This window comes from Xiphophorus maculatus, chromosome 18 (genome assembly GCF_002775205.1).
Source record: "Xiphophorus maculatus strain JP 163 A chromosome 18, X_maculatus-5.0-male, whole genome shotgun sequence".
NCBI lineage: Eukaryota > Metazoa > Chordata > Actinopteri > Cyprinodontiformes > Poeciliidae > Xiphophorus > Xiphophorus maculatus.
The window spans coordinates 15041252-15064032 of NC_036460.1; the positions used below are offsets into that span (position 1 = coordinate 15041252).

Genomic DNA, 22781 nt, shown 5'->3' on the forward strand with positions numbered 1-22781 from the left:
TAATAAAATCAGGAATTAAACTGGTTAAATCTCAATAACAGAGGTTTCACACCAGGAAAGAGCCAGTGTCCTTCCAGAGCTCCCTGGATGCTTCCGGAGAGGGAACACTGAGCCGTTTCCGCCGCCATTGCGGATTTCAGAGAGAAGATCAGCCGTAGCTGCCGCTATCCATCGATGCTGTGCAGAAAGCATACACAAAAGGAAGACAAATTTAACATTTTCACGAGTATCAGATTTCGGAAACACAACTAAAAACACGTCATATTGATTTTCCTTCTCGCCGTGCAGCCGCTTTCACTGACTGGCTCCGACCTACACTCTCAGTGAAGAGGTCGTAGCTAGCGCGGTGCTAACTGCCTAGCTAACTAGCTGTACGGCTAGAATTTCAGGACTCCGGAGAAGCTCAAGAAATCACCATGGCTCAAATCCTGCCTATCCGCTTCCAGGAGCACCTGCAGGTATGCGAAGAAACGCTACAGCTTCACAATTCCCAGCGTTTTCATTACTTGTCTGTTTTTTTTTTCTTTTCTGTATAATAACCGTTTGACAGTTTGCTAGACGAGCTAACGTCAATACCCGCAGCAAATGAATGACCTCCCCTTCCCCTTTTAGCCAACTGGTATCTTCATTCGTCAGTCTTGTGAACTCGAGTTAAAACGCTTCTTTCTACCAGAAACATTTCTTTCTGCCACTCTTTTATAGGCATGTTAAACAATTCTTAATTTTTTTTTTCTGTAACGGTTGCAGTGCGCGTAGCTTAATTAGTTGAGCTGCTAGCTTTTGCGTTAGCGCCTGAACCGTTAGTTAGCGGATCGTGTGGGATGTTGAGAGTGATTTAATTATAACGGCGCTGGAGTATTAAAGTTACCGTTCAGGCACCATCGCGCATTGCGCTTAGAAGAGCTGTCATAAATACGTTTGTAACACGTTGCTACAGACACAATGACCTTGTGATGAAGAGAAGCGGGTTATTAAAGCCCGATCAGCTGCAGTTTGACAGGACCTATTGCCATGTAACGTCATACACAGAGCGTTGTGTCACGACTAGCGATTTGCATTGCACGTTTTGTCTAAATGACGTTTCTGACTAAATGTAGTGTCCTCAATTTGTCGTGTGAGGCAAAATAGCGACTCCATCAATGAGGCATCCGATTTTTTCCCACCCATTTAGATTTGACTAAAGCCCCGTAGATATGACTGCAGTACAATTCAATCACTTCCCAGCTTCTGGTTCTGCTGGATTATTGAATTTGTATAGGAGCTCCGACTGAGATTATATTTCTTTCGCATAACTAAATAGAAATTTAGTTTGGTTTTTAAAACCGCTCATTTATGTAATTTTCCCGATTGTTACAATCCTATACACGGTACATAATGTTCTGTATTTAACTTTATGGTCACATTTTCCGGTGGTATGGCAGAGGTTTAAGAAAATTTGCCACACCCAGATGTGCAAACCTTATGCTAAAAGTTCAAAATTTGATTTTTAGATGAGGAACAACTAATGAGGATTAAATTCCTTTTATTTGCTTTGCACTCTAAGCAATAACTCAAAACATATACTGCTAAAAAAAAATCCCTAAAACTGATGGTTGTGTGACACTCAACTCAAAACTTTGAATGTATAGCGTAATGATGCCAAATTTGAGGCTGTTAGTTTTCATACTTAACCCAAGAATAAACATAACATCAAAATGTCTGCCATCATTGAGCAGCCTTAATCAATAACCTTATAAAATGTTTTGTTTCCCTCTAATTTCATTTTAATGTGTAAGTAAAGCTTGTGAAAAGTTACCAGTGACTTATCTCCAATTATTTATTTTAAAATATAGCATTATGTAAAATAAAAGAATACTTTTTGAAAGACAAAAAAGATATGAGCACAAAATCCACACTACATTTCATCAATATTATTGTGGTTGGCAGATGACTTGTGTTCATAAGTAACAAGGTTATTCATTATTTATTTCTTGCACACATTGAGTACTGTGAGTATATATCAAGTGTCCAAGTCTTCAGAATCCCTGGTATAGTATCTAATGAACGTAATTGGGAAATTTTTACTTGATCGGCTTTGACTGGTGATCAGAATATAAAAACTACGGTACATCAACAAACAGGGTCTTTATTTCTTCTATAGGGATTGGGGAACACTTAACTGCATTTTCAGCTCTTTCCTCAATGTACTTGATTTACTGAAATGAATTACTTCAACAGCTTGTCAACAAGTTCAGCAAGAACCTGCCAATTACTGACCAATTTGAGTCAGGTTTGTTGCAGCTGGAGGGATAGAGTTAGGAGCTGGTGCTTTAATGCACTTCACTCTGAGTTTATTCAAAATGAGGCAGAAACCTGCGCTTTGATGCATCAATGGGGTCATCTTGTAATTAGTGATGAGCCCGTCAGGCATTCTGATGGGTTCAGAAAGCCTGAACCCATGGCTGATACCACTTTCTGATATTTTCTAAGGACTGTTATACGTGGAATAAAAATGTGCTGCATGTTGCACAACAAAAAAGGATATAATAACAAGGTTGTCATCATTTATTTATTAAAGGAGATGTCCCTAACCTTTATGTTTTTCTGTTGTTATGGTTTTTACTCGAACGTGTTTAGATATTGGGAAACAGTTTTGCTAAATTTACTGTCTTGGGGGAAAAAAATCACAATTTCAGTATTTGATTTGATGATATCTGGCTGATTGAGTTGTGTGTCTGTACTTGTCTCTTATTTCCTTGATGAATTCTAAGCAATTAGTGCTAGGAAGGAACCAGCATTTCTCCTTCCTGGGTTGCTTGTACGTTATATGTAAAGTATTTATTTTTAAGCATTTTTTTTAAAATTTAGTTATAATATAAATAATGTCCATAATGTGGGTCTTGCAACTCATGGATGATCTTTTACATCTGTTTCTCTAGAAATGTAAAAGACTGTGCTGGCTGTGCTGCTTAAACAGTTTTCATGTTTCTGTGACAGCTCCAGAACTTGGGGATCAACCCAGCCAACATTGGCTTCAGCACTCTCACCATGGAGTCTGACAAGTTCATCTGCGTGAGGGAGAAAGTGGGTGAGCAGGCCCAGGTTGTCATCATTGACATGGCCGATCCTAACAACCCCATCCGCCGGCCCATCTCTGCTGACAGCGCCATCATGAATCCTGCCAGCAAAGTTATCGCACTTAAAGGTAAGCGATCGCTTGAATCCTTGTCGTATGGTTAGGACATAGAGAGTGTGTTAGTTTTTTTTATTTTTATTTTTTAAAACATTGTCCAAAAAAGTACGTAAGTTAACAGTTAAGATTCGGCCGGTCAAATTTCTTGCTATTTTCTTGTCTAAGTCATGGGATCATTTGTGTAAATTAACTTTGTGTTGTCAGTTACGTAGCTTTCACATTCTGCTTTTCATTTTGATGTTCATAAGTAGATCATTTCCATCTTTGTTTGTCAACAACTGCAGTGTAGTGTTACCAATTCAAATGTAAAGTACTATTAGGAAAAGTAGCAGAAGAAATAGTAAAATGTCATGCTGTCATAAATGCTTTGTCTGTTTTGCTTGTTTTTGCTCTTTTTTTCATTTCTTACTGCTCTCTTATGTTTGCAGACGGTGAGTTGAATTTTACATATCCCGCGTTGTCAAAGTGTTCCTGTATGCACTGTCTTAAAATGTTTGCACTTTGCTGATTGTAATTTAATCAAGTGCTTGAGATAACTAAATAAACCCTGCAGAAGCAGAGGTTATCAAAATGGCTTTAAATTTGCCATCGTCTTTTTTTTGTAATGTGTGTTTGTACATTTGATACAATATACATATATTTTAGTCTACATCTTATTTTCCACAACATACTGTACAGCATATTTTCAAGTTTTCTGTTTTGTACAGTATGTAAATACGCATTTTAGGGTTTATTTAAACCTTTTAAAGACTGCAAAATACTTTTGCCTGCATGGTATTTTGAGTTTGTTTATTTGATGTGGGATAGAAATCTTTGAGTAACTGCATCTGGGCTGGTGTTGAACATGTTAAAGCTGATTTACAGATAGGAAAACACCTTTAATTGTACCTGTGCCTGCATCCGTGGTGAAAAACAAAACAAGCTGTAGCGTTCAGTAAAAGTGCTCCCGTTATCAATCAAATATAAAAAATACTCAGCGATATAGTATAATCATGTCCTTGCTTCTGTAATTTTTTTTCTTCTTTCCAATGGTAATTTTTCCACTAGGTTATAAAAATTACAACTATGGTTCCACCACTATTACAGGCTCTACACTAGTACTGTGATTTTTGTATGATTTCACCCACTTACTGATGTTCGAGGCTCTGCAGTCTCACTAACCAGTTCTTCCTGGCAGCTAAAGAATATTTTGCAAAAGAGTTTCTGCAGTTCAGCCTTAATTAGGGACGGGTGAAATGAACTTAAATATTTTTCTTGATTTTATTACTGCAAATTTAAAATTGATATCTCTTTTTGCAGTAGATTATAAACCAGAAACACACACAATGCTCTTAAAAGTAAAACTGCCTCTGTTTTCCTCCACATTAGATTGTTTAAGTGATTTGATAGTGTTATTATTGCTTTCTTTATGTTAAACAACATGTTAACAATTTGACCTGCATTTAATGCTGTTTCAGCTAGTTTTACAGACAGAATTGACAAAAGTCGTTCTGCTTTTTCACAGCAGCACTTTGCTTTGAACATCATAAAATTCATTGACTAGTGTTTCAGCAGCTCTCAAATGTTTTGATAGAACTATGGACAGAACAGGTGAGATGATTCAGGCAAAATGGAAGCTGAACCAGGCGCTCTGTCATGATGAGCTTTATTGTACAGGAGGCAAATATGAAGATTGATTAAAGGAAAACATTGATTCATTAGAGCAACAAAATATTGTGCACAGCCTGTGGTGAAGCTTGGCAAGCTGGGAACACCAAAAATTGGCATTGATCTTAAAATAATGTACCAGCACTGCTCATTCAGAGCTAGGCTGATGGTTAAATTTGAATAGATTGATAATATCAATACTTCATTATCCATTTTGGATTACTGGATAGCCACTGCTAATAACTGATATTTGCTCCACATAGCTCAATAAACAGACACTTTCCTCCAACAAGATGGAACTGGAGGAAATAAAAATGGGTTTGAGTGCATCTGTCCAGCATCCTCCTCGTTATCACATCTGTTTGTCTTTGTGCTTCTTCCTAATCTGCATTCACACCCAGCCTAAATGAATCCACTCTATGTTCCTAAATACATCTTAAATGCTGTTGAAGCTCTAACATGCCCAAAGGTTCATTCTTCTGGGTGATGATAGAAGTTGAAGATTTGACATGAAGTCTTCAGTTTAACTTTCAAAGGCCATCATGTTTATTTCTGGAGACACCATTTTATAAAATATACCTGGCTTTGCATTAAAAGGCAAGAGAGAAAAAAATATACACCTAAACAATGTGTCTGCCACAGTATCAACAAAACATTACAGTTACACTAGTACACACTGGGTACAAATTATGGAGAAGAAAATTATATTTTGACTATTAAAATCTACAAGACACGCCAATTGAAGCTTTGTATTATATTTATTTTGAGGCTGAAACATTTTAAGAACAATCATCTGAAAAACGTATCTTATTGCTTGTGATGAATGCAAGTACATCACAAACAAAAGGATCCACGTGGCCTGTAACATACAGTATGTCCTCATTTTACAACCCAGTTTTGCCGTTATGGTAACGTAGCTCCATATTTCAGCTACGTTGTCATCCCCCTTATAGAATTCCTACGTAGCAAAGTGGCAAAGAAATACAACATGGGACTGCATTTAAGAGCAGAACCTCCTTTTTAGCAGAGCCGTTAATTGCGACTTTAACAAATAAATTTGACATTAAGAGGTTGTGGCATCTAGCGTGATTGAATGCAGATCCATATTAGTGGTTGCCTTTGTTTTGGCCTTTTTGTTTTACTGCTGTTTCTGGCTATTTTTTTATTTAATGGCCCGTTTTTGTAAGTCAAGTCCCTGATTTCCAACACTTATCCAGCAACTGGAGTAGGTATGCCTCAATGGTAGGTTTAATCCAAAAGTTTGCTTTGGCTTGTGCGTTGTCGTACCTTTAGTCATAACCCTTGTTAGAAGTAAATATTTGAAACGGTGTCGGATGATCACGGCATTCATTTCTGTCACCTTTTCTCTCGATGTTTTCAGCTGCAAAGACCCTGCAGATCTTTAACATTGAGATGAAAAGCAAGATGAAGGCTCACACCATGACAGACGATGTGACTTTCTGGAAGTGGATCTCTCTCAACACCGTTGCCCTGGTCACAGACAACGCCGTGTACCACTGGAGCATGGAAGGCGATTCTCAACCAATCAAAGTGTTTGACCGTCACTCGAGCCTGGCAGGCTGCCAGATCATCAACTACCGTACTGATGCCAAACAGAAGTGGTTGCTCCTCATTGGTATCTCAGCTCAGGTAGAATCACTAGAGATGCACTTTAATAATAAATGAGTCTAGAAGTGACAGTGAGATATATTGTTTTTCTTTTCTTTTCTCCTTCAGCAAAACCGTGTTGTTGGTGCCATGCAGTTGTACTCTGTGGACAGGAAAGTCTCCCAGCCTATTGAAGGCCATGCTGCTGGCTTTGCACAATTTAAGATGGAGGGCAACACCGAAGAATCTACTCTGTTCTGCTTTGCTGTGCGGGGACAAGCAGGAGGAAAAGTATGATTTAGCAACGTAGATTAAGAGATCCCAGCTGACTTCATCCAGATTCCAATTTAAATGTACTTAATTGAGAACCTGAAGCTTAACACAAACCCACATTGGCTGACTTTGTCTTCTTTTGTCTTAATTTTTTTTTGACTTCCAGCTTCATATTATTGAAGTTGGAACCCCGCCAAGTGGAAACCAACCATTCCCCAAAAAAGCCGTGGATGTTTTCTTTCCTCCGGAAGCCCAAAATGACTTCCCTGTTGCTATGCAGGTACAATGCTTCCATATGTTGTTGACCATTAGAATGCAGTTTTGTTCAGTTTATTTATAAATCACCAATTCATAACAAATGTTAACGTAAGGAAGTGATTTGGTTTCAATTTGTGCAGTTCTTTTCAGTCCAAATGTAATTTTGCGCCACCATATAATGCTAATTATAAAGGAAATCCAGACAGTGCCTGAGCAAGCTTGTGACATTAAAGAAGTCAGGATTTGTTGAGAATAGTAGGACTCTGATTGGCTACTGTTTCCCAGTCATCGTTCTTTTGGATCACCATAGAACCATTTCTCTGGGAGTCTGGCTTCCAGCTGGTGGTTGCTAGCGCTACCTGAACTTTCACATTTAGATGCAAGCTGCATGTATGACCCCTTTCTCTCTTTCTGTACGTCTAGATCAGCTCCAAGCAAGATGTCGTTTTTCTCATCACAAAGTATGGCTACATCCACCTGTATGATCTGGAGACCGGAACTTGCATCTACATGAACCGGATCAGCGGGGAGACCATTTTCGTCACTGCCCCACATGAACCCACTGCTGGGATCATTGGAGTTAACAGGAAAGGACAGGTACATATTCAGCTGATAAACTTGATTTATTTATCTGTGTTTATCAAATCGGTACTAGAGATCAAACATTAAAACCAACTCCAAATTATAGATGTTAAACAGCTAACTATTCATTTTTAAACTGGCTCTTGTCTCACGCTCGACAGGCATGCTTGAACTACACTCTTGCGTGTTGGGGTGTGTGTGTGTATTAGTCCTGACATTTGTTGGTGATTCATTTTCCCTGTGGTATGTTAGCTTACTGCCTATCAGCTTGGGTCCTTGGGTGCGACCTTGATTGAGTAAATCTGTGTGAAAATATCTCGCTGCAGCAGCATTTTTACTTTTGGGCAGCCTGTGACAGCCACAGCAGGGAGGCAAAGCTTGGCTAGGCAAGCTGCACAACCTAATCCCGTTGTTTGTCTTGGCTCGCACCTGCAGGTCCTACACTCACTGCTCAGAGTGTTGCACATGCCTACAGTGACAGATATTTTAGCACTATGCATAAATACAAGAACATATTTTAAATTTTTGGTTCAAGTTATGTTGATTTTTTGTTTCTTTCAAAAAATAATGTAATCCAGTAATTAAATCAAAATCAATTCAGTACTTATGTGCAACATTGCTTAACTACAGTTTATTTTTGTTTGTTTTTTTCTTTTCTTTTCTTTTTTTAGAACAATTTTATTTTATTTTTTTTGTATTTTATGGTTTGATATTTTTGAATGTAAGCAAATTAAATTCACACATTCTTTTACATCAAATGTAAAAAAAAAAAAAAAAGATCAAGCGGCATAAAAACCTTTGATGACGTGTGTCTTTGTTTCATCAGATATAGTGTGTTAATGATTTTTTTTTCTTCCCCAGGTGCTTTCGGTGTGTGTGGAGGAGGAAAATATAATTCCCTACATCACCAACGTGCTCCAGAACCCAGACCTGGCTCTACGCATGGCTGTACGCAACAACCTTGCTGGTGCTGAGGAACTATTTGCTCGCAAGTTTAACACCCTGTTTGCTGCAGGAAATTACTCAGAAGCAGCCAAGGTGGCAGCCAATGCTCCTAAGGTACTTGTGCATGCCAATGTGCACACACACAACATCACATAAATGCTTAGTTTATGGTTACATTTCGTATACAAACAAAGGAAGAGATTTATGATCAGACTTAATGCTGTGAAATTCTTTTTGTAGCTTTCTATACATTTTTTTATATTTGATGATCGAGATGGATTGTCCTCTTTCTGCTTCAGGGCATCCTGCGGACTCCAGATACCATTCGGAGGTTCCAAAGTGTTCCAGCACAACCGGGCCAGACTTCTCCTTTGCTCCAGTACTTTGGCATCCTGCTGGACCAAGGCCAGCTCAATAAGTTTGAGTCTCTGGAGCTCTGCAGGCCTGTTCTTCAGCAGGGCCGCAAGCAGCTACTGGAGAAATGGCTGAAGGAGGATAAGGTAGATGCATTTCCTTACCAACAGTCAAGCTGTACTTAAAACCTCTTGAAAAGTCAATTGTCTCCAGGTGATTTTCTCACTGTATGTTGTTTGAGGATGTGTCTGTCACTGTCAGCCAAGTTCACTTTTTTGGATTATTGAACTGTAAAAACCAAATTTCAGTTTTCTTTTTCTTTTGATGTAATGACTTTAGGTCTCACATTTTGTGTGATTTTGTTGTTAATTTGCTTTGTTTCCAGCTGGAGTGTTCTGAAGAGCTCGGAGACCTGGTGAAGTCTGTTGATCCCACTCTGGCCCTCAGTGTGTATCTCAGAGCAAACGTCCCCAATAAAGTCATTCAGTGCTTTGCAGAGACTGGACAGTTTCAGAAGATTGTTCTTTATGCCAAGAAGGTGTGTGATGGAGAATGTTTATGTATTCTATGTTTGTTAGTGACCCAGGAAAACTTATTGAGGAGTTTGGGGTTTAGCTTGGCTTAACTAATGTTCAGATAAAGGATTATGAGTTGGTTAAACCAAAGGAATAATCTGTGGGGCCTGCAGGTGGGCTACACACCAGACTGGATCTTCTTGTTGAGGAACGTTATGCGGATCAGTCCAGAGCAAGGTCTCCAGTTCTCCCAGATGCTGGTGCAGGATGAGGAACCTCTTGCTGATATTACACAGGTACTACATATGTGTCGGCTGTTTAACAGTACAGTTATGTTACTTATTTTACATTTTAAAAAAACATTTACGAACATGATTAAACATGTACATGATTGTGTTTCTCCAGATTGTTGACGTATTTATGGAGTACAACTTGATCCAGCAGTGCACCTCATTCTTACTAGATGCTCTAAAAAACAACAGACCCATGGAAGGACCGCTGCAGACACGTTTACTGGAAATGAACTTGGTTCATGCTCCACAGGTAGATGCAAATAACCAGATCTTTGATTCAGAGTTGCCAATGATTGTGGTTTAGCAATTACAAGTAATGGTTGAGGGGTTCTAATTTCAGAATTAAATACTGACGTAGTGAACAACAAAGGGTTAGTAATGTAAAATCAGTGATTGCCCTCCAAGCCCTGAGATACAAAGTGCTACAAGCACTGAGAATGGTAGCAGGAACCAACCTGTTTAAAGCATCTAATGACGATTTATTTTTCATGTGCCATATCCTTTAGGTGGCAGATGCCATCCTTGGCAATCAGATGTTCACCCACTATGACCGCGCCCATGTGGCACAGCTGTGTGAGAAGGCTGGCCTCCTGCAGAGGGCACTGGAGCATTACACAGACCTGTATGACATAAAGCGAGCCGTGGTGCACACACACCTTCTCAACCCAGAGGTATCAAACTGAAATAAACTCCTAAAATTACAATTAAAACACCTGACTGATGAGGAGTTTAGCTAGGTTGCCAGGAGTGTAGTTGTATCTGCTGCATGTTTTCTGATCGTTTCTGCAGTGGTTGGTGAATTTCTTCGGCTCCCTCTCTGTGGAGGACTCCTTGGAGTGTCTGAGAGCCATGCTGTCAGCCAACATCCGCCAGAACCTGCAGATCTGTGTGCAGGTGGCTTCAAAATACCACGAACAGCTCAGTACTCAGTCCCTCACTGAGCTGTTTGAGTCATTCAAGAGCTTTGAAGGTGAGTTGAAAATATGTTTCAAACTTGGATATAAGGTGGAGATTGGTTGCTGTTGCAAAAATTATTCTATCTTTCCAAAGTGTTTGTGAAAACTTGTCGTTTTTTCCCCATCTTTTTTACAGGATTATTCTACTTCCTGGGTTCTATAGTGAACTTTAGTCAAGATCCAGAGGTCCACTTCAAATATATTCAAGCTGCCTGCAAAACTGGCCAGATTAAAGAGGTGGAGAGAATCTGTCGAGAGAGTAACTGCTACGACCCGGAACGGGTGAAGAACTTCCTGAAGGTTAGAAATGAGCAGTGTAGAACTTTTACCTTACTGTAAAGTGTTTTTTATTCCATATTTCATCAAAATACAAGTTTTTATGGTCAATAATGCTTGTATTTTTTTGCCCAACAGGAGGCCAAACTTACTGACCAGCTTCCTTTAATCATTGTATGTGACCGCTTTGATTTTGTCCATGACCTGGTCCTCTACCTGTATCGCAACAGCCTTCAGAAATACATCGAGATCTACGTTCAGAAGGTACTTTTCCTCTCTTACAGGCAGCTGTTCTAATGCCATTGTGGTTGTGCTTTTCTTATTTTTGCATAAACACGATGATTTCTTGATTATTTGCTCCAGGTGAACCCAAGTCGTCTGCCCGTGGTCATCGGAGGTCTATTGGACGTGGACTGTGCTGAGGATGTGATTAAGAACCTGATCATGGTGGTTAGGGGGCAGTTTTCCACAGATGAACTTGTTGCTGAAGTAGAGAAAAGAAATCGGTAAGAATGAAACTACCTCAGAAGTGGAACCTATTGTCACACATATCTGTTATGTGATGTACCTCAGAGTGTTATTGTCTTGTCCCTAAATCACTGTTTTATTCTTTCTGCAGTCTGAAGTTGCTGCTGCCCTGGTTGGAGGCTCGTATCCATGAAGGCTGCGAGGAACCTGCTACCCACAATGCTTTGGCCAAGATTTACATCGACAGCAACAACAACCCTGAGCGCTTTCTAAGGGAGAACCCTTTTTACGACAGCCGTGTTGTGGGCAAATACTGCGAGAAAAGAGACCCCCACCTGGCCTGCGTGGCTTACGAGAGAGGACAGTGTGACCAAGAACTCATTCATGTGAGCTACAAATAAGAAGCTGTTATGGAATAATTTAATTTCTTACAGCCGAAATGATTGGGTAGGGACATAAATGTGGAATACTTTCATGTTTACATTATTTGTTTCTACTGTATATATTCCAGGTGTGCAATGAAAACTCGCTGTTCAAGAGTCTGTCCCGCTACCTTGTACGACGCAAGAACCCTGAGTTGTGGGCGAGTGTCCTCCTGGAGACCAACAACTACAGAAGACCCCTTATTGACCAGGTCTGACCAGCTTGTGTCTCTAATACCAAAGCTAGGCTAAGCTAATATATAAATTCAATATGCTGCAACCTTCAATTGTGATACAGTTCAGGATGAGCAGTCTAAATTCAGAAATACCATCACAGCCTTTGTATTTTAACAACACATAAATTAAACACCTACAAAACAAGATCCAAGTTCAAAAGAAAGTGACAAAATGAAATTATTAGAATATTTTCTAATATTTTGGTTTCCACACAAATGTTTTAAAATTCCAATCTGTGGTTTTAAACAATCTTAAATCTGTGAAGAATAACTTAGTCTGTGTATGCAAATCTATATATTTCGACTGTCGTGCTTTTCTCAATCTAAGGTGCTGCTAAGGCCAGAAGAGTGTTGAAACTGTCATTGAAGTGTTTTATTCAAAATAATACATGATTTCAGATCTGATTAGTCTAAGCAGTTTAGATTTTTACTTAAAATTAATTATAGACTCATGAAGTTCAGGCTCATTAAAAAATAAAAATAACTTTGAAAAACACCTTTGGTTAAAGTCCAATAGGAAGCTCTGAAATATTAACTTTAGCACCTTTAGCTTCCCTTCATGGAACTTCATAAAACGGCTCCCTTAACCATCTTCTGGAAAAAAGGTGAATCAAGTAACGTTATCTGCTCTGTTTCAGTTTGGACTAATAGTGTTTCAACTCTGTGCATAACAAGTGTAACCAAAGGGAGGCATACTTTTGATTTCTATATTAACACAAACAACTGACTGATTATTATCAAATTATCTTCAGCCGTTGAGGATAAAGCGAGCTGTTCCTCTTCTGTAGGTGGTCCAGACAGCATTATCAGAGACTCAGGATCCAGAGGAAGTATCCGTCACAGTGAAGGCTTTCATGACGGCCGACCTGCCCAATGAACTCATTGAGCTGCTGGAAAAGATTGTGCTGGACAATTCTGTCTTCAGTGAGCACAGGTGATGCATCGGGCACCTCCAGAAACCCGAACAAACCCCAGTCTGACTTTTTAGCCGATTTTGTTTAAATTTTTTTCAAGCAAGTTACTCAGATATCGTTCTTGCTTTCTCTATGGACTTTCATAATCCATATTAATTTTGTCAGTTGAGAAAATAAACAGTGACATTTATGTAATTTATAACCTGTTAAATGTGTTGCTCTTTTCAGAAACCTGCAGAACCTGCTCATTCTGACGGCCATTAAAGCTGACAGAACTCGTGTTATGGAGTACATTAATCGCCTTGACAACTACGATGCCCCAGACATAGCAAATATTGCCATCAGCAACGAGCTGTTTGAGGAGGCCTTTGCAATTTTCAGGAAGTTTGACGTTAACACCTCTGCTGTTCAGGTGAGGGCCATGTGCTCCACTGTTATGTGCTTCCAATCTACTTCTGGTTTTATTTTCTGTCTTATTTTAATTCTAGTCTTCACAGTAATAATCCTATTTTAAGCTTTTTCTTTGATTTTATTTCTTTGTAGGTTCTGATTGAGCACATCGGAAACTTAGACAGAGCATATGAATTTGCCGAGCGTTGCAATGAGCCTCCAGTGTGGAGTCAGCTGGCCAAGGCCCAGTTGCAGAAGGGAATGGTCAAGGAAGCCATCGACTCCTACATCAAGGCTGACGACCCGTCTGCTTACATGGAGGTGGGACAGGCTGCAGCCCAAAGTGGTGAGACCACCTCTACCTGGTCATCTCTTATTTTAAAACATTTTCCCTGTTTTATTTGAAATTCCTGATGTTTGGTAAAATATAATCGATGGTTGTGTGCAGGAAACTGGGAGGATCTGGTAAAGTTCTTGCAGATGGCTCGTAAGAAGGCTCGGGAATCGTATGTTGAGACGGAGCTGATCTTCGCTTTGGCCAAAACCAATCGTCTGGCAGAGCTGGAAGAGTTCATCAACGGTCCCAACAACGCTCACATTCAGCAAGTAGGTCCTGGGAGCTCACTCACATCTAGAGCAGCTAGAGGCGTCCGTTCTGGGTTAACCTCCTGTTTCTTTTTGTTAAGGTGGGCGATCGTTGTTATGACGACAAGATGTACGAAGCAGCCAAGCTGCTTTACAACAATGTCTCCAACTTTGGCCGTCTGGCCTCCACGTTGGTGCATTTGGGAGAATACCAGGCAGCCGTAGATGGAGCGCGCAAAGCCAACAGCACCCGCACCTGGAAGGAGGTGATGAAGCTGATTCATTTTATTATTCCGTATTGCAATATATTTACTGGCTTACATGTGTGAAGTAAATTTTTCTGCTCCTCCAGGTGTGTTTTGCCTGTGTAGATGGGAAGGAGTTCCGTCTTGCCCAGATGTGCGGTCTGCACATCGTCGTCCATGCAGACGAGCTGGAGGAACTAATCAACTACTACCAGGTATTGTTTCAGTCAAATATGAAAAAAGGATTTTCTGCTTTGAATTTCAATTTGATTTCCGAAAGTAGGCATGAATTAATTTCACGGAAATTACCATGGCCTTTTCATCAGACAAAACATATCTGCTATGAGAGCAAATGGCTAAAATCGATTTTTTAGTGTCAACGCGAGTCCTTGCTTGGTGTCCTTCATTCCCTCTGTGTCTCCTGCAGGACCGCGGTTACTTTGAGGAGCTGATCACCATGCTTGAAGCCGCTCTGGGTCTGGAACGCGCCCACATGGGGATGTTCACTGAGCTGGCCATCCTCTATTCCAAGTTTAAGCCACAGAAAATGAGGGAACACCTGGAGCTCTTCTGGTCCCGCGTCAACATTCCTAAAGTAAGTGGTTGATTTTTTTCATCAGTCACTCAGCAGTAAAGCGATTCATTTTAAATATGCATAAACTGGGAAATAAAAACAATTCTACTGATTTCAAATGTGAGTTAATGAAATTACATTTGCGTGTGTTTCAGGTTCTCAGGGCAGCTGAGCAGGCCCACCTCTGGGCTGAGCTGGTGTTCCTCTATGACAAGTATGAGGAATATGACAACGCCATCATCACCATGATGAACCATCCAGCTGACGCCTGGAAGGAGGGTCAATTCAAAGATATTGTCACCAAGGTAATGAGGAGAAAAAGAATCAATGGCAACAACAGAGCACAAAAAAAAATACTACTGTTGTGTTTTTGTTGAGGAAAACAGATCTGTGATGAACTGAACGTCTGCGTCCCATTCCAGGTGGCGAATGTGGAGCTGTACTACAAGGCCATCCAGTTTTATCTGGAGTTCAAGCCGTTGTTACTGAACGACCTGCTCATCGTGCTCTCTCCCCGGTTGGACCACACCCGGGCCGTGAACTTCTTCAGCAAGGTGAGATTATCCCCGAATAAAATCAAATCATCGGACTGATGGCAGCTGAGGATCATTTGAAACGTTGTGCATCGGGATGCTCATTAACTTTATTTTAAATCTGATTCTGTGTCCAGATGAAGCAGCTGCCTCTCGTTAAAACGTACCTGCGGTCGGTCCAGAATCACAACAACAAGGCAGTAAATGAGGCACTCAACAACCTCTTCATTAATGAGGAAGACTACGCGGTATGACGCGACCTGTTTCAGTGTTTATCATTTTCTGTGCTGCAAGTTTCGACTTTTGAAATATCTTGATATATAATTAAGGACAAAAAGTTGACACTTTATTTCATATAACAGACTTAGACTTTGTGAAATGGTTTGATTTTAAACTTTACCCCCATCCTGTGTTTTTATCTTTCAGGCTTTGCGAACATCCATCGACGCGTATGATAACTTCGACAACATCTCATTGGCTCAGAGCCTGGAGAAGCACGAACTGATCGAATTCAGGAGGATTGCTGCTTATCTTTTCAAGGGCAACAACCGCTGGAAGCAGAGCGTCGAGCTCTGCAAGAAGGACAAGCTCTACAAGGTGTGGCACCGTCTCACCGTTTGTGCCTGAAATACAAAATGCCAGATGTGCTCCCTTCCCTACGTAAATCCAAATTACAGATGTGGCTTTGTGTTCTCCTCGCAGGACGCCATGCAGTATGCATCAGAGTCCAAAGACACGGAGCTGGCCGAGGAGCTTCTGGCCTGGTTCCTGAACGAAGACAAAAAGGAGTGTTTCGCCGCCTGCCTGTTCACCTGCTACGACCTGCTGCGGCCAGACGTGGTGCTGGAAACCGCCTGGCGACACAACATCATGGACTTCTCCATGCCATACTTCATCCAGGTCATGAGGGAGTATCTATCTAAGGTGGGTTGACTGGTATGAGCGGTCTCGCACTGATTAGAAACATAAAAAAAGCAGAAAACGATGAGTGACATGTAGCCTCTCTCTTTGAGTAAAGAGGCTACATGTCACCTACTGAAAGATTTGGAAAACGTTTTGCAAACTTGCACCATTCCTTTCTTCCTATGAAGACCAGCAATCTAAAAAGTGTTTGCGAATTCTGTTTGTCAGTAATGTTTTCTCTCCAGTCATTCAATATTAGCAGCTCTGTTTGTCCTCGCTCCTCTTCCTCTGCTGCTGTCATCATTGTTCCATCATTGATGTCGCATTTTGTTTTTCCATCCATTTGAGCTGCTTTTCCATACAAATGTTTTGCAGAGGAGATTCAGAACTACTTCATAGCTCTGTTGCAAGTCAGAAATACAAGCTGTTGTCTTCATAACAAGTAGCAGACTTAAGGGAAGAATTTCTGAAAAACCTTCAGCCAAAGTTAGTTGTAAGATTCTTTTTTAACAGTTTATAGTTAAGACTAATTTTGTAGCATTATTTTAATAGCATAATCTATCTGCACCCCCTTGCAGTTAATCCATCTAGTTTTGCATTTGCCTAAAATGCAAAGTGAGCTATTTCTGCACCATAAAAATCTCAAGTCTGCATTTGTATCAAAAGTGGCGTTAATTACCCACATTGCTTGGAGGGTTTGTGTGGTTCCCTTAGCGACGAGGCTTCTGTTTGATCTTTTTCTCTTCTGTCAATTTCTGTTTTGGGGAGACTCCCGTTTGTTTTTTTTTCCTCCTTAAGTTGCCTCTCTGAATTTCCTTTCCAGGTTGATGCGATAAAGGAAAAGGTGAAAATCGAATCCATTTTCTAATCATTCTTTTTGACCCCCCTCTCCTTCCTCTGCCATGTCCAGTAGTCTTTAGTTTGCGGGAGTAAAATTAGCAGAAACTGCATGCCCCCTCCTCCTGTCATGTCACTCTGCCGCTTCTGACTGTAATCTCCACTAGACAACCCACCCAACCCACTGTGCTCCGGAGTGGGGCTCTTCACCAACATCTAAGGCTCAGTTTGGAAAGCTGCTGAGTGGTTTCTCAGACTTTTCTAATTCAAATAAAATGAGAATGCTTCCTGGTTGTTAAAAAAGATTAAAATCCAAGAAAAAGAGAAATCTTTTTAGTAATCTATTCCATTGGTATACAATGTGGTTGACCAACACAAGCCTCCTTTCCCCTTTACCCCAACATAAGAATCTGGGTACGCTTTTTCTTGAGTTGAGACATGAGGTCAGGCTGGAGTTGGCAGCACAAGACTTGAAACTACGGCAGAGGTTCACAATTTAATGGTTAAGACCGAAATATATTGATGATTTTAAACTGGCTCAGTCAAAATCCAGACCGAAATTTAAAATAACGTAAGGCAGAATTTAGGAGACCTAATCCCAGACCTGCTGTTTTGTGGTTTTGTAAAAAATGGGTCAAGTTCTAGAATTGTAAAGCTGGTGCAGAACTGCTGCTAGAGTTGACTCTACAGGGTAATGACTTACTCCGTTCTGAATACAATATATCACTACACTTACAGTTTATGAAGTTTATGGTTGCAACGTGTCTGATGTACAAAAAATGTCAGGGGGTATGAAGGTTTGTGCAAGGCTCTCTAAATAATACACCAAATATTGGTATTTACTCGTTAGATGTTAGAAAGACTGCTTTATGCTGTCTGTTGACATTTTATAACACATTTAATTTGTAATCTCAACACCAAACCAATTTGATTTGATCATTTTATTAGTTGCCAGTTTGTGTAGTCTATCAAAAAAAACCACAATTTTGTTTACAGCCAGAATTTTGAGGAGACCTGCAGGCTCTCCAGAATTCTGTGATATTTTTTACGTTTGTTTTTTCTACCACATTTAATTTGTGTTTCTGTGAGCTCAGATGTGCAGCCACACATGGAGACAGCTTTCCAAACAGATTCTTGGTGTGAAGAGTTCCTCTCTGGTTGGATCCCTGTCCTGCTGTCGTCAGGTGCTCTCATTCAGAGTCACAGATGGATTCGCTGACTTGTTAACCCCACTCGACTGCAGTCTGCCATTAGCATCCTAAATTAGTTCATAACTTCAAACAGCTATTTTTTTTTTTTTTCCAAATTTGCTCACGTAAAAGGTTATTTCTTGCTCGCGTACAGCTGTTTGGCTTGGATGCAGCTAATGTGTCTATATGGGATTCAGTCTGCAGCTAAGTTGAAGCCTAATTTCCGTATTGGAGCAGCCACAAAGCGTATTTTTCCAGAGATTTGTTTTCTTTTACTACGTGGACTGCCTAATTTCTCTGTGCTAATAAACAGACTTTAACATAAAATCCTAAATATGTGGATTAAAAGCACCAAAAAAGTGTGCAGTATGTGTACACTATGTCTCTTCAAATGACAGTTTAAATGTATGATGGCAAGAAAACATGTAATTTGGGTGTGTTGGTTGGGGAAAGAAAAGTAGAACAAGCATGCCCCCCTCCCTCTGCCTCCATCACTGTAGCCGTCAGCAGCACTCAGACCAGGCTAAAAGATGTCGCCGCTGGCTGGTCCTGCTTCTGGAAACCTTGAATTGGCTGAACAGAGTCATCCCCTCTGCCCCCCCCCCCCCCCCCCCCCCACTCCACTTCGCCCTCTTTCACTCTCCTCTCGCTGTAGCTCGCTCTCCCTCTGTCTTTCTCATGCACCCTCAAAGAAGAACAGAACTAAACTGCTGCTTCAGCATGTTTCTCAACCCTTCTCCTGTCAAATGAAACTGCAGCCTGTATTTTCTCAGCATAGTCTGCTTAACCAGATCGGCCGTAGTTGTCTGTGTCGCCGTATGTAGAGAACTGAACCCAAACGCGTTGGAAGAGGCTCTCTTGGGCAGCTTGGTTCTTGTTTTCTTTTGTCCCTTCCCTGCTCGTTTGTTTCTGAACTGTGAAGGAAATACTTTAGGGGAAAGAAATGAATTGGGCGGCCTAAGCAAATTATTTAAATCAACTTCTCATAGCTGTTTTAAAAAATTTTTTGTAATTTTTTTTACATTGACTTGGTTTAAGGTGAAATAATTAAAAGATATCAAGTGTTTTTATATTACAGTATTAATCAGTAACCTTATTATTGATTGGAGTTTGGATTGACTTTTCATTTTATAGTAAATAGAATATTTCAGCAGAGAATGGGGGGTGTTATGTTTCCCTTAATCAAATGTGATAAGGAGTTGGTTCTCTACATACTCATACATGTTCTGGGTGGCTGGATGGTGGGACCATTATTGCCCAGTAGCTCTTTGTCTTTGTCTTTCCTCCTAATTCCCTAACTGTTACCATGGATAGGTGGATGTCCATCTGATAGACGCCTGTAGCCAAGCTCGATTAGAGTAGCCGGTAGCTGTTTAACTCTAGTTAATCCTCATGCCTTATGGAGGGTCTCCAACATATGAGCAAAGTCTGCCGCCGGCAGCCTGTTTTTTTTAATTTACTTATTTAAATCTGGACTGTGTTGATCTTCGCCTGTCAGGAATGGTCCCATCCGTCAGCCAGTGAAATAACCCCGAGGTCAGTTTTTTTTTTTGTTTTTGTTTTCTGTTTTTTTTTTTTTTTTTTACAAACGTGGCGTCTCTGCCTGTGCTCTTCAGGAGCCGATCGCCGACTCTTCAGCTGAAGTCTGACTCGGTAATGTTTTCCTACAGGTGGACAAACTCGAAGCCTCTGAGTCTCTGAGGAAACAGGAGGAGCAGGCCACGGAATCTCAACCCATTGTTTACGGTAATGACAGCTTTAACACTTTAACTGAGGTGGAGTCTCCAGATTCAGGAGCTGCATCCTTCAAAGGCTGCATTTAAGGGCCAATTTTGTCACATCACCGAACCGAAGGCTGTTCCCTCATTCTGTTGATGGAGAAGATTTTAGTTCTTCTAATAATGTAAGAACAGAGTGGAAGCTAGAGTGGGAGAGGAGTAATGGTGCACCAATTGCAATTTTCTGGCCAATCACCGATCTTTAAAAGACCTGACTTGCCGATACTTTTTTCTTTCAGTTTTTTTGTCTGAAAAGTTGATAAATACAGCGACAGATAAGTTAGCAGTAGAGTTGTTAATCGTGAATGTGCAGCTTTAAATATGGTAGCACAAAAATGAAGGTATAATATATCATTTACCAACTTCATTAGTAAATTATTTAATTAAAACACATTAAATAGTAAGTAAAGGTCATCAGGATTTTGAGCTCAGTTTTTACCAAGGTTGTGTTTAGCGTCGTCACAGTTGCAAGGCGACATTACATGCACAGGCACAGGAATAAATCTGAAGGCAACACAGTCCAGCTTCACAGCCGATCACTTCCATCATTGGCAGTTGGCGAGCGACCCGACCCGACCTGTGTCTGCCAGGTCGGCCGAGTCAGCTGGGTGCAGACTCTGACTTTGGACACACCCATAGTGAAGTCATAACTCTGACAGCAGATTCAGAGTTCCTTTGCAGTCAAGGACAGTGTCGAAAAGTGAGGAGTGTGATTGAGGTATTTTCCATGTCTGAATTAGGATGGACTTTTATCTATCCAGTTGTCTAGTTGTTGTTCATTTGTTCGTCTGGCCAACAATCCATTCACCCATTTGTCTTTTTGTCCTCAATTTGTGTGTCAGTCCATTTCTATCTTTGCTTTTATTGTTTTGTTGTCTTATGGCTGACATCCGTCTATCCAAAGCCTTTCAGGCTATAACTGCCTATTTTCATGTTTTGCAGGCACACCGCAGCTGATGCTAACAGCAGGGCCCAACATGGCCGTGCCTCCTCAGCAGGCGTATGGCTACGGCTACACGGGGGCACCAGCCTACGGCCAGCCACCACAGCCCAGCTTTGGTTACGGCATGTGAACGCCCGACCTCCCACCCAACACAGTCCGACCTCCCATCTGTCCTCCTTTTTGTTCCTCACCAGCTTCCCATGGTCTTCTACTCACTGCAAGGGCCACAAGCAAGCAACAGCCCACTGTTGTTTCGAGTATTAGTATTTTTTTCCCTTTTTTTTTGTTTCTTAGATCATCCTGTTACAGGAGAAAATATTCTACAGCACTGAAGGACATTTATTTGTATTGTTTGAAAGTTGTTGGACCACCTGTTTTTTCACATTCCATATTTATAACAACTTATTTAGACTTTTTGTTTTTATGTTTTGTCTCGTTTTTCTATTGGTTTATGAAGAAGTGGACTTGCTAAAGCTCAGCATTGAACCTTTGAAGTAGGTGGAGGAGCATCGGATTTTGCACTCATGAAGAAATTAATGTAGACGAGCTCTTACTTTTGATGTACTGAACATGTGAACAGCCTCCATTGTCTTGTCTGTAAATGCATTTCATTATTGTATATTCTGAGGAGAAAAAAGGTTACATATAATATTAAATATTGCCATTTCAATGGCTATAGCTAGCAACACTAAGTAATGATAGTATATTCTGCACAGGCGTGTAGCTTTATGGAGTTTTAAATGCATACAGACGTATGTCACTGTGTGACTGAGGGTGTGTTGGTGTGTGTAGGGGTGTGTGTGTGTGTATGTCTGACCCGAGGGCCTGACCAATAATTTTAAGCCTCCTCCCAGCCTGAACAGGCCTGTTCACTCCATCCTCTTAGATGTTGGCTCTTCTTTGGCTCCATATATTGAGGTGACCTCTTGTGCCGTGTACAGTGCTTGTGTGAGACTGTGTCTGTGTATGTGGAAGAATGAGACCACGGCTACCAAACACCAGGGTCCCTAATCGTACTGTGTGTGTGTGTGTATTTACTCCGAACCTTCAGTAAGGTGACCTCTTACTGAGGTCTGTGTATGCCTGGTGTTGTGCTGTTTTCCCTCGGTCACCGTTACCTCTTTTTTTTGTTTTGTTTTTTTTGCGTGTACAGATGTGAACATGACGAACTGAAAGCTTCTAGCTGGAGACTCTACCTATTTGTCCCCCATCCACTCTTCTCTTTGTTTGTCTTTATGGCGAACAAAGAGAGGGGAGAAGGTGGGCGGGTGGACCCCGTGGCGTTCTAATGACGGTTTAATGAAGATCCGTAACACTCCTGTAGGTTGTGTGTTTAGATTTAAGATGAAGAAAAATGGCTCTTTGTCAAGAAGGGTCGTGAGTTGGAGCCTCTTCTCACCCTTGATGTACTTAACTTCCTTCCATGCTTTAAGCTGTGTGTGTAAAGTGTCATCCTAACCCCAACATAAGTTTGATTCTTTTCTGTTGTCATGCATAATAGTAGTTAAGGGGATCTGTCATTGATACATGGAAGATTATGACCTAACTGAAAGGGAAGTACTATCCTGAATAAAAATGAAATTAGACTCCAGTTTCCTGTGTGGCATGAAGTAGCAATATGTCGACTTTTCCTGGTAAATGTTACTCTAGAGAAGAACAAGATTTTCTCAGCCAAATCCCATTTTAGATCTTGCTTTCTGTAGATTTCAAATGTTGGTTTCATGTACAAAGCCAACTGTGGAACGTTGTTTCAATTTAAGAAGTAAATGTAGCAGAAGAAAGGTACTGCAGCTTATAAAGGTTTTAATACAACGGAAATTCCTTTTTTTTTTGTCAGTTAAGAAATTTGAAAAAAAAAAAAAACAGTAAAATAACCACTAAATG

The 22781-nt window shown here is 40.6% G+C and overlaps 1 protein-coding gene across 6 annotated transcripts; it reads left to right on the top strand.

The window, feature by feature from the left end:
- Window positions 1-110: 110 nt before the first annotated feature.
- LOC102226519 (clathrin heavy chain 1) lies at window positions 111-22488 on the top strand. 6 transcript variants are annotated; one of them, XM_023351101.1, is made up of 35 exons: window positions 111-458; window positions 2977-3184; window positions 3601-3603; window positions 6201-6469; window positions 6557-6718; window positions 6867-6980; window positions 7382-7555; window positions 8402-8599; window positions 8785-8985; window positions 9225-9377; window positions 9528-9650; window positions 9760-9897; window positions 10154-10318; window positions 10437-10617; window positions 10740-10903; window positions 11018-11143; window positions 11243-11385; window positions 11499-11733; window positions 11859-11981; window positions 12794-12939; window positions 13148-13331; window positions 13463-13655; window positions 13758-13915; window positions 13996-14160; window positions 14247-14354; window positions 14567-14734; window positions 14869-15018; window positions 15136-15267; window positions 15384-15494; window positions 15673-15843; window positions 15949-16170; window positions 16973-16993; window positions 19675-19712; window positions 19847-19922; window positions 20897-22488. In XM_023351101.1, exons 1-34 carry the CDS (start codon window positions 417-419, stop codon window positions 19875-19877), a joined length of 4920 nt encoding a protein of 1639 aa, XP_023206869.1. In that variant the 5' UTR covers window positions 111-416; the 3' UTR covers window positions 19878-19922; window positions 20897-22488. The 6 variants fall into 6 exon arrangements, with proteins under 6 accessions (XP_023206869.1, XP_023206870.1, XP_005808346.1 ...); XM_005808289.2 differs by lacking the exon at window positions 19675-19712 and having other exon boundaries at window positions 112-458; XM_005808291.2 differs by lacking the exons at window positions 16973-16993; window positions 19675-19712 and having other exon boundaries at window positions 112-458.
- The last annotated feature ends 293 nt before the right edge of the window (window positions 22489-22781 follow it).

Coding starts and splice junctions, on each gene's coding strand:
- LOC102226519 (XM_005808289.2), top strand. CDS start 417: ATGGCTCAAATCCTGCCTATCCGCTTCCAGGAGCACCTGCAG. Junction 8,986..9,224: donor AATGGCTGAAGGAGGATAAG/GTAGATGCATTT, acceptor CTTTGTTTCCAG/CTGGAGTGTTCTGAAGAGCT. Junction 13,656..13,757: donor ACAGGCTGCAGCCCAAAGTG/GTGAGACCACCT, acceptor GGTTGTGTGCAG/GAAACTGGGAGGATCTGGTA.